This window comes from Lepus europaeus, chromosome 2 (genome assembly GCF_033115175.1).
Source record: "Lepus europaeus isolate LE1 chromosome 2, mLepTim1.pri, whole genome shotgun sequence".
NCBI lineage: Eukaryota > Metazoa > Chordata > Mammalia > Lagomorpha > Leporidae > Lepus > Lepus europaeus.
Genome location: NC_084828.1, coordinates 138791913 through 138803251, shown reverse-complemented (window position 1 = coordinate 138803251; position 11339 = coordinate 138791913). Strand labels below are relative to the sequence as shown.

Sequence of the window (11339 nt, the reverse complement as noted above, 5' to 3'; positions counted from 1 at the left end):
ATCTCTGTGAGTGCCATCTCTGTGTGCCATCCACGAGAGTGGTGCTGGAAAGCCTGACCTCCAAGCACCCAACAGCCAGGGGCAGGCTTCCGTGGAAAGACCAGGCCAGCTCAAAAAATGTGGCTTTCCTGTTGTGTGTTTGTGTGTGGGGGGATGTGAGGGGCAGTGAGCAGAGAGCAAGGCACACTGCATAATCCCACCTGCCATCGCCAGTTACTGGGTTCATAACTCACGGATCATGTGAAATCGGGGGGGGGGGGATGCAATGATTTTGGAAATGCTTCCAGACCCCTTGCTAGGTGAGGATAACACAAGGCACAGCTTTTACTGCTGCTGGGAGAAGCTTGGCCTGGAGCTATGGGAAAAGGTGGCGGAAACTGCTCCTTGTTTCCAGGCAGGAGCTTCTCCTGGAAGCTTTTTCCTAGGGGTTATTCATCCCTTCCATCAAGGCTTGATAACCAGCTTTGCAAAGCGGGCGGAGGTGTGCCTGCAGCAGGCCAGACCCTCGGAGAGCTGGATGCAGCCCATGTGGAGCGGCCTTCAGCGTCAGAGCACTGCGTTACTGTTGCGCCCTCAGATGGCGTGGATTTGCTCAGGGAACCAGCGCCTTCCTCCCCGGCTCTAAAGTTATTTTTAGTACACAGATTACTTAGGGACATAGTCTGCTTTCTCCACCATGTGATTCTTTTGTAAGGATCCACCCCAAGTCCATCAATATCTATCAAGCACTTAGATACATGGTACTGTGCTATTCCCTTTATTGGAAATAAAGCACTAACACCAGTGAAGCTCACATGCTGAAGCAAGAGAAATTTTCTTCTGTGTCTGCATGTCAGACAAAGCTATCAGTCTCCTGAGCAACTTTCCTTCTTTGCCATGCTTACCAGGAAGCTCAGAGTCAAATGTTTTGACTCAGCTCTAGCAATTGCACAGGAGCTCAGGGATTGGGTGGTTATACAGAACACACCCCTGGCTTCCTGTCATTTTCTATATGGTCAGTTTTCTTGTCTGTATATTTGTGAGCTACCTCATGTCCCTACTACCTATTTTCTTTCTTAAAAATGGGGATGATAGTAAAAGAACCTGAAAGGTCGCGAGGACAGAGATCAGGGGAGAACTGGTAAACAGAGGTGACTTCTGGAAGTACGTCTGGCTAGAAAGGTGCACTAGTCGGGGGAGGCAGGTACGGCTGTCGAAAGCACAAGTAGGTGCAGCCCAGCCGGTGAGGACGGGAAAGCTGTGGGTGCTGAGGCCACTGAAGCTGACGCGGAGCTGGCGAGACAGCAGCATTTAAAGGCAGGGCTCAAAGGGAAGGCACTGCTGTGGGGCAGATGGAGAGTAAGGCAGAGACAAGAGCATGCACGGTGCCAAATCCGTAATTATGCAGCAAGTCCCGCTGTCAAGTAGGACTCTCTGATTGTAACAGAAACTGACTCTGAGGGACCTGATGCAGTGTTGTGTGTGTGTGTTGGTGGGGGGAGTGACTGAGAAAACATTTGGAGTAGCTCACAGCATCTAAAAAAAAAAACCTAGTAATTGGCTGAAAAGGGACAGGGTCCCCTCTGAGAGGGAGATGGCCCATCTCTTTAGGGCTCCACTGTTGGGGTGAGAGGGCGGCAACTCCATCTTTTGGGCTCTTGGCTGAAGATTCAGATGACCTGGTACATCATAGGAGTTCAACAGACATAGATGGATGGGTAGCTGAACGCATACGTGAATGCAACTCTCACAGACAGAATGGACATCAAGCTGGCTGAGCCTGGGTCATGGATCTGCCCCCTGAGGAGAGAGGAGCAGTGTCTTGGCTGGAGATCCCACATACCGTGGGGTGGGGGTGGTTCAGGCACTGTTGTCAAAGGAAGGGAGAACGGTGTGAGGCAGGCAGAACCCAATGCGGTGCCCACACCAGGCAGCAGCGTCACTGTGTTGGTGTAGAGAAGGCAGTGGCTGTCGTCATGCGAGGGGACATCTCCTGGTCCAGGTAGCCAGCACCTGCCCTCTAAGCTCTGAACAGGAAAGCAGAGAAAGCATGCCAAGGCTGCACTGTCGACCTCCGAGGCTGGCCTGGGTCTAAAGATGAAAATGCAGAAAGGAGGACCCAGTCCAGGTGCAGCCTGGGGAGGGGAGATTGGTGCTCAAACAGGGATGGCACTGGGGTGACACATTCGGGGATCAGAACAGAGGTCCCGAGAGGTAAACCTGGGTGCACATCTTGTGTGTCTTCAACCAACTGTGTTCAAAAGCGGAAGGTTAAGGAAATCCCTCAGGCATTATGAGCAGGCATACTCCAGGAAGCGGGACAACAGGCTCTCACTCGCTGGGCTCTGGTCCCGCCCCCACCTCCTGCTGGCATTTAAACATGCCGGAGTCATTTTCACTCAGTGGCTTCTGCAAGTGCTGTATCCCCTGTATGCCCTCGGTGTCACCTGGCTGCCTCCTGTGCAAGGTCGCCTCTCTAACGTAAAGTAGCTGCTCCCAGTCACTGTCACGTTGATCTGTTTTACTTCCTCATTAGCACTTATCATTCTCTAAACTGATCTTCCTCATTCCAATGTGTGTGCACGGAACGCCTCACGCCATGGAGTCTAAATTCCATGAGGGCAGGGACCCTGCCTGTTTCCTGCATCCCACGTAGCTGGCGGCACTTGGTGTTTCATGCTTATTACATCATCTTTCTAGTCCCAGGATAAACCCAACTTGGTTGTCGTGTACTTTTAGCTTTATTTATTTAAAAGGCAGAGAGAACAGAAGGAGATAGAGATCTTCCATCCATTGGCTCCCTCCCCAAAGGCATGCAACAGCCAGGGCTAGGCCAAGCTGAAGCCAGGAACTCAATCCAGATCTCCCACTTGGGTGGCAGGGACCCAAGATACTTGAGCCATCATCTGCTGCCTCCCATGGTACACATTAGCGGGAAGCTGGAATTGGGGGTGGAGGTAGGACTTGAACCCAGATCCTCTGATAGGGAATGCAGGCACCACAGGCAGTGTCTTAACCACAGCACCAAACATCAGCCCCACAACTCTTTTCCCTCTGCTATCTTAGATTTGTTTGGCCATGTTTGAAGAGTTTTATGTCCATACTAATCAGTAAATAGGACCTAATTCATTCTCTGAAATTCCCCTCTATTATTACCTCCTGGGTGAGTTGTGGGAGTGTTCCCTTTTTCTATTCCCTGGAAGATTTGTGTAGACTGGAAATGACCCAGCACTTAAAAACTCCGTAGAACCTTTCTTTCAATTGCCCAGAGCTTGTGTATTTCTGATAGGAGGTTCTTTGGCAATCACAAGACTATTCAGGCTTTCTCTTTTTAAGATTGTTAAGGCAAGGATTTTTCCCCCTTAGAATTTGATGGTTTCACCTGATTCTAAAGTAAACAAAGTGGAATGGCTACCTCTGTAGGTTCTTGGGCTGTGTAATGGGTTCATACATATTTATTAAAGCATATAAAGTGAAAAAGGGTCACCCTGGGAGGACTGAGGATAGTGTGACTGAAATCAGGGGGCCTGGTTAATCTGATTCTGCACATTCAAGTTCCATTAACAAGGCCTATCTGCGGGGAATACGAGCAGGTGAATCTATCTGGGTGCCTGGGAGCAGCCATTTCCCAAAGGTGAATCTTCCAGGCCCCCAGCCCTGCACACAGGCCCGGTGCTGAGGATTGAATAGAACTTGGCTCTCCAAACTGATGTCAGCGGCTGATGGATCGAGGGCGGAGACTTGATCTAATCATGGAGTCCAGAGAGGTGTGTGTGTGTGTGTGTGTGTCTGTCTGTCTGGTGGGAGGTCTTTAGGTGACCATGTGCCTGCCCCAAGAAGGTGCTTCTCTCCAGAGGGTTGGTTATACAAGCTGCATTTGGTCGAGTAGCGGCTCTCTACTTCCTGGTTCTCCATGAGATGGCTGCTCCACACCTGCTCCATCACGACCAGCCTTTACCACATGCCAGACTAATGAGGATCACCTGATCTTGAAGAGCAAGGCCCCAAACTCTTAGCGGACACAAAGCTTCCCGTTTCCCTGCAGCTCCTCTCAGGTATTCTAGTTAAAGTCATGAACATCTGACCAATGCCTGCGGTCACTGGCTTTCCCTCCTTGCTCAGTTCAGACTCTGAAAGCGAGGCCTTTGCCAATCTCTGCCATTTCCACAGGCTGGCTGCTGGGCCCACAGCACCCCAGAGTAGTAGGCTCTCTGTCCAGAAGTAGGTAAAAGCCACAGCAAGTCCCCAAGAGCAATCTCCTTGGATCTCAACAGGGAACAGAGCAGAGAGGCTGAAGGAACATCCTGGAAAAGACAGAAGTGCAGTGAAACAACAGTAAGCTGAAATGAAGCACAGCCCTGTGGCATGATTGCATCTTTGGCAAATGAAATTATTGTGTGACTTATTATATATCTGGGTCATTGCTATGCTAAAAGGAAAAGTAGATTAAAATGAAAGAAATTTCAGAACAAACGCAGGAAGGGAAGCATTATCAACTTTTTGGATGTCGGCTAGCTGTAACAAAATTTGGGATTAATCACGACACCATGCAAAAACGGTGAAGTATTTGCATGTGAGGAGAGGGTGGAGGTGCCAGAACCTGTAAATTTATGCCAGCTGAGGACTCACTGCGGGGGTGTCTAGCAAATGGATTTACTGTTTTGCCAACTCCAGTAAAGTGTTACAAAATTGCAACAAAATTATTTCTGCACAAACAATTGTTAAAAAAGAGTCTTTACATCGACTGCAATTCAGTGCTCTCAGGATAAGCACAAAGCCAAAGTTTAAATTAAAGAATGTTAGAAATTATTTTTCTTGGAATCAGCCTGAATACTAAAGTGGAGATTTTCTTTCCTCCCCAGCTGCTTCTCTCTTTTCGTGCACCAAGTAAAACTTTAGTTTTTTGTGGGGAAAAGGGGGCAAGGAGACTTGAGACAGTAGGGGAAGGGGGTTGGGGAGGGGCCCAGAGGGAATTCAGTTAAACTCTCCCTCCTTCATCCCTCAGCGGGGACTAGGGACTTCCGACCCGCCTGGTTCCCTCCAAGAGGCAGTGCCAGACTGCTGGCGAAAAGCTGCGCTTGAGATTTGAGCTCTACTTGCCTCTCCACTCCCTACAGTTTGCATAAAACTTCTCCTAGCAATGCTTCATTCCTATATTTGATCAGAACCATAGAGAGAAAAAGAGTGAGGGGAACTCGACTTGTGACATTATGCATTTTTCTGGGGAAAAAAAAACCACCAAGAAAAACAAACAAACAAACAAACAACAACAACAACAACAACAACAAAAAAACAGGACCAATTTAAGTTCGTTGAATATTTTTTCTGCCCTGAAACTAAACCCAAGAAAAGCGAGTTGAAAACCCATGGAACGCGGGTTAAGTCGCCTTCCAAGAGTCCATGTACTCAGATTTTGAAAGGCTCACTGAATAACAATGGCACAAACTGCCGCGTCTTAAATTTAGAAGGGTCCACTGATAGGATACCCCAAACAGTACAAAGAGAATTTTTCCGCAGCTCTGTCAAACTGCTAAAAAATCTACGCGGACGGAGGCCATAATACGCTCGCTCCCCAGGAGCCCCGCGCAGTGCATAAGTGCGTCTTCGGCCGCTGGCCTGCAGGACCGCTGGCATCACCCTTGCACCTGCAGGCCTGGGCTGGGGTCCCCCCTTCCACGTCTGCGCGCCCACAGCCAACCACCGGCTGCGCTAGGGAACTGACACTCGTCCTCATCTTACAGATGGAGTTGGAGCTGTGGAACTCGGTTCGCCAGGGGTGACGGTGGGGTGGGTGGGCTGGCGGTGGAGAGGACTTTTTCCTCATTACCTTAGAAAGTACTTAGACCAACCAAACCGGTAAAAAACGACTTTCTACTTCCAACAACGGTTTTTCCTTTGGGTTCATGTTCTTTGATCTGATCTCTTAAAAACAAGAAGTGTGTGTGTGGGGGGATCTATCTTAGTGTCAATCAGAACACAGCCCCCTCCCCGCCCAGTTCCTGGGGACGTCAATCACGGGGGACGTAACGTTAGGAGCACAACCCCCCACGAGCATCTGCTGGGGACTCAGAGAAAGCCGGCGGCTCCGCGCAGCCGTCCGGTAAAGCGGGGTGGCACACCCCTCCGGAAAACTGAAGCGTCCCCTGTGCCCCCGGAGTCGGAAAGATTGATTGCTTCCTCCGCCGAGGCGGAGCCTCAGACCAGCTGTAAAGGGCAAACAGGGTGTCGCAAGCCCGCGAGCCGCTCTCCGCGTCCTCCGAGCGCTCCAGGGAGCCGGCGCGTCCTCGGCTCCGGGAGGGGCGGCTCGCGTTGATCCCGGGCCAGGGGCACGCGGAGCGGACGATTCCTGCCCAAACTTTACCACCAACTCTTTCCGAGAGCAAAGCCGTGGGGCCGAGTCCCACAGCCGCAGGCAGAGTCCCAGTCTCGGGCAGCTCCAGGCACCAGAGCGCTCCCCCTGCCGCGCCCGCGCTTGGGCTTTGCGCACGGAGATCTTTGCCTCGGACCCTCGGCTGGCGGCCCCAGCGGCGCCGCTGGAACCCGGCTTGGCTCCCCGGCCCCCGAGGCGACGGCGGCGGCGGCGGCCGCGGGAGCGGGGCGCTGCGAGGGGGGCGGCGCGGGACGCGCGGAGGAGGAGGGCAGCGCGGCGAAGGGGAGGAGCCGCAGCGACAGACGGCGGCGCGCACCAACCCCGCGCCGGCTGGCAGGAGCCGCGCAGAGGCCGGCCCGAGCGCGTTGCAGGCGCTCGGCGTAGGGGGAGTCGGGTAGCAGCATCCTCCCGGGCGCCGCTTTCGCGCGGCGGCGGTGGTGGCGGCGGCGGCGGGGGCTTCCTCCACCTCTAGACCTCGTTGGCCAGAAGCGGCCGGTGCCGGGGGCGGGGCGGCCAGGGCAGCGCTGTGTGTGCAGGATTTCCCCCAGGCCAGTCGGAGGCTGCGGGGCGGCGGGGGTTGCCTGCGCTGCCCGCTCGGGCATCCTCCGGGGATGGAAGAAGCACACGCCGCGGCCGCCGCCGCCACCACCGCGGGGTCGCGCTGCGCCCCATCCGCTGCCGCCACACACACGGGAAGATTCGCCGCGCGGAGGCCGAGAGCGAGGGAGGCAGAGCCGCGGTGCCGGGAGCTGGGTCCCCTATAAGCCGCCTCCTCCCCGACCGCCCTGAGGCTGCTTCGCCTCCCGGAGCGAGGAAGGAAGCTGCGGTCCCGAGAGAGCAGAGGAGACGTCGCCGGAGCCGGGACGCGCCGGGCTCGGCGGAGCGAGAAGCGGGGTTCTGGGCCCGGTGAAAGTTTCCCTTCCCGAGCCGCAGGGCGCCCGCTGCCCGGAAACTCTGTCCAGGGCTAGGGCTTCCGAGCCCCGCGGCCCCCTCGAAGGCTCAGAGACCCCCTTGCCGAAGAGAGCGCCAGAGACCCCGCGGAACGAGTGACAGCCCGTTCCCGATCCGGGGCCGCTCCGGGGCGCGCCCGCGGCTTCAGGTGAGCGGGGAGCCGGGCCCACCCGAGGAGGGCGTTACTCAGGAGGAGGAGGCGGTGGGAGGGAGGTTGGGACGCACCCACTCACTCCGCTTCCCCTCGCAGGTCCTTCCCGGAGCCGCTGCCATGGGAGAGCCAGCCTCGGGCGCCGGGGACCAGCCGCCGCTGCCGCCGCACCCGCCTCGGAGCCGCGGCCCCTGTCCCGGCGCCCGCAGCCGGCCCGCTGCGTCGTCCTCCCGGGCTGTAGGGCCGCCTCCGCCGCGCCGCCGGCCCGGGCTGTGCCTGTGATGAGCCGTAGCCCGCCGCGAGCTCTGCCTCCGGGCGCGCTCCCCCGGCTGCTCCCGGCTGCGCCCGCCGCCGCGCCGCGCGCCCTGCTCCCGCCGTGGCCCCGGCGCCCGGGACGCCGCTGGCCCGCGTCCCCGCTCGGAATGAAGGTGTTCCGCAGGAAGGCGCTGGTGCTGTGTGCGGGCTATGCGCTGCTGCTGGTGCTCACCATGCTCAACCTCCTGGACTACAAGTGGCACAAGGAGCCGCTGCAGCAGTGCAACCCGGACCGGCCGCTGGGGGCCGCGGCTGGGGCCTCCGGGGCCGGCTGGGGGCGCCCGGGGCCGCCTCCCGCCGCGCCACCCCGCGCTCACACCCGCTTGGACCCCCGCACCCCGCACCGCTCTCCCGCCGCCGCCGCCGTCGTTGGGGCTGCTCCCGCCGCGGGGGCAGGGGTGGCAGGGGCTGTGTCCCCTCCAGGCAATGGCACTCGGGGTGCCGGGGGCGGAGGGACCAAGCGGCAGCTGGTGTACGTGTTTACCACGTGGCGTTCGGGCTCATCTTTCTTCGGCGAGCTCTTCAACCAGAACCCCGAGGTGTTCTTCCTCTACGAACCCGTGTGGCACGTGTGGCAAAAACTGTACCCGGGGGACGCCGTTTCCCTGCAGGGGGCAGCGCGGGACATGTTGAGCGCTCTCTACCGCTGCGACCTCTCGGTCTTCCAGCTGTATAGCCCCGCGGGCAGCGGGGGGCGCAACCTCACCACGCTGGGCATCTTCGGTGCCGCCACCAACAAGGTGGTGTGCTCGTCGCCCCTCTGCCCCGCCTACCGCAAGGAGATCGTGGGGCTAGTGGACGACCGCGTGTGCAAGAAGTGTCCGCCGCAGCGCCTGGCGCGCTTCGAGGAGGAGTGCCGCAAGTACCGCACGCTGGTCATCAAGGGCGTGCGCGTCTTCGACGTGGCCGTGTTGGCACCGCTGTTGCGAGACCCTGCCCTGGACCTCAAGGTCATCCACCTGGTGCGTGACCCCCGGGCAGTGGCCAGCTCACGCATCCGCTCACGCCACGGCCTCATCCGTGAGAGCCTGCAGGTGGTGCGCAGCCGGGACCCGCGAGCCCACCGCGTGCCCTTCCTGGAGGCTGCGGGCCATAAGCTGGGCGCCAAGAAGGAGGGCATGGGCGGCCCGGCCGACTACCACGCGCTGGGCGCCATGGAAGTCATCTGCAATAGCATGGCCAAGACGCTGCAGACCGCCCTGCAGCCCCCCGACTGGCTGCAGGGCCACTACCTGGTGGTGCGGTACGAGGACCTAGTGGGGGACCCGGTCAAGACCCTGCGGAGAGTGTACGACTTTGTGGGGCTGCTGGTGAGCCCCGAGATGGAGCAGTTCGCCCTGAACATGACCAGTGGCTCTGGCTCCTCGTCCAAGCCTTTCGTGGTGTCTGCCCGCAACGCCACGCAGGCCGCCAACGCCTGGCGGACCGCCCTCACCTTCCAGCAGATCAAACAGGTGGAGGAGTTTTGCTACCAGCCCATGGCCGTGCTGGGCTATGAGCGGGTCAACAGCCCCGAGGAGGTCAAGGACCTCAGCAAGACCCTGCTTCGGAAGCCGCGGCTCTGAGAGCGGTTCCCGGGAGAGCAGACGCCTGCTTGGAGGATCGTGGTGTGGTGTTGACATTTAAAACACAGCCCTGACCCAAACTGAGGACGCCCGCGTATTCTATCATAGATATATAATATAAATAACCGCGCGGGCCCTTGCTGTCCCTGTTTTGAGTCAGTTCAAGGAATAGCTGCGGCGCACACACACACACACACGCAAAAAAGATGAGACTTGGAAGTTCTGACCAGCTGCCCCTCCCCTCTCAGTCCCTCCCTTTTTGTCCCATCTCATGCCCTCTTCCCCACCTGCTGTCCGTTTTCAAGTGGAATGTTGAAGACCTCAAAGTCCAGTAACCCAAACCTTGTTGACACAGTTTTCGTGGTCTCTGTGAATGTGTGAGAGTCATGGGGCTGTGGGGGTGGGACGGGGTAGAGAAAGAGGAAGCGGTCCAGGATCGAAAGCTCCGTTGGGCATGACAAACCAAGGAGGCGTTCTTCTGCAGTAGACTTTTGTGTAGAGCCCAGAGGTTACCTGTGAGTATTAATAAAGGAGCTAATAAATAATATTGTTTTTTAATATTTGCCTCCATTCCTTTGGATCTGCCTGCATCACTGGTCCCATGTAGCTTCGGGGAGAGCCGGCTTCCCCTTCCCCACCCTCTTTCTTCCAGTCTGTTTCCTGGGGAACAGCTAAACTAGGTTGGGAACAGTTTCCGACTCCTTGATGATAACCTGGGTGTTGTTTTCTCACGTGTAAATCACAGGCTGTCAGGTGCCCAGGAATGGGAACAAATCTGCAGATTCTAAAGGCAAAAGCCCAGCAGGGCAGTGCAAGAACAAGCCCACATTACTTTCCTATTCAGCTCTTGAGTACAGACAGGAAGAAGCAGCCGCTTGAGGATTTGAACGCATTCGGTTTTGATTACCTTTGCGTTGAGACAGGGAACCGTGAAGCAGAGACTGATGTTTTGGTCCTTAGGTTGACGGGGAAGAGGGTTTCTTTTTAACAGAAGTATGTAATGTAGGAAAGTTCCAATGAGGAGAGCGCAAACCTCAAAACTGAGTGTGGACGTACTGTTGAGCATGATAGCAACTTCTTTGGTGAGCACAGTGACAGAAGCGTGTAGGGGGGCTGTTTTCTGCCTCTGATTCTGCCTCTGAGGTGTGGGAGAGCAGCAAGTTTGGTCTGAGAACCACAGGGCACTCCCAGGCTCTGCCTCTGTTTCCTTCACTTTCCCTCAAAGTTAGTGCAAAAGAGTGTATGCATTTAAAATGGTTTACTTGGGATGCCTGTGGGAGATGTTGCTTTGTCTGTCATGTTTTCTGAAAGCAAATTTACATCATCATCATCATAGTATGCTGCAGACAATATAAGTCTTCAGTCAAGTGTTTCTCTTAGATAGAAACATGAATTATAGGGAGAGGAAATAAAAATGAATTAAGTGGGTTGGATTTTGAGACCTGGTATTTTCCAGTGGAGAGAACTATTGAATTTTCCTGTGGTGGTTATGGTGTTGTGGCGTGCTAAACTTGTCTTGTGCTGAAGCATTGTGCACAATGTCATGCTGTGGCAACTTAGGAAGCCTAGGTAGTGACAGGGGACAGTATAGTTGTATACTATATTGGATGTGGTACAAAATCAGTATCATCATTTATTGCAATATTGCTGAAAGCCAAGAAAGATAGGTTAAATGCTGAGGATCTTAGTTTCGGGAAAAGGTGATGAAACATAATATATGCATGGGAAAATATTTCAACGCAGAGGATGCCTAAGGATAATTTTCATTACAATGTGAAATGTAACTGCAATGGTAAGAATTCCAAGTTCAAGAAACAGAGATTTAAAAAGTATACCGAGGAATGGTTGTTTCTTAACTTACTGTAGGTGTTTCTAATATTGTGTTTATGAAGCCAAACTATCGCTATAATGCATTGATCATATTTTCCTTGATGTTTTTGTGGTAGCACCTATGCTGATTTATCTTCAGTCCTAGGAGAATATTTGTGATGGCTTCAATTTCAGAATG

The 11339-nt window shown here is 55.2% G+C and overlaps 1 protein-coding gene across 1 annotated transcript; it reads left to right on the top strand.

Annotated features, from left to right (window-relative positions):
- Nucleotides 1-7732: 7732 nt before the first annotated feature.
- On the top strand, nucleotides 7733-10396 carry CHST2 (carbohydrate sulfotransferase 2). The gene has a single exon (XM_062178717.1). It carries the CDS (start codon nucleotides 7733-7735, stop codon nucleotides 9329-9331), a length of 1599 nt encoding a protein of 532 aa, XP_062034701.1. The 3' UTR covers nucleotides 9332-10396.
- The last annotated feature ends 943 nt before the right edge of the window (nucleotides 10397-11339 follow it).

Excerpts from the sequence above, each read along its gene's own strand:
- CHST2 (XM_062178717.1), top strand. The coding sequence starts at position 7,733 with ATGAGCCGTAGCCCGCCGCGAGCTCTGCCTCCGGGCGCGCTCCCCCGG.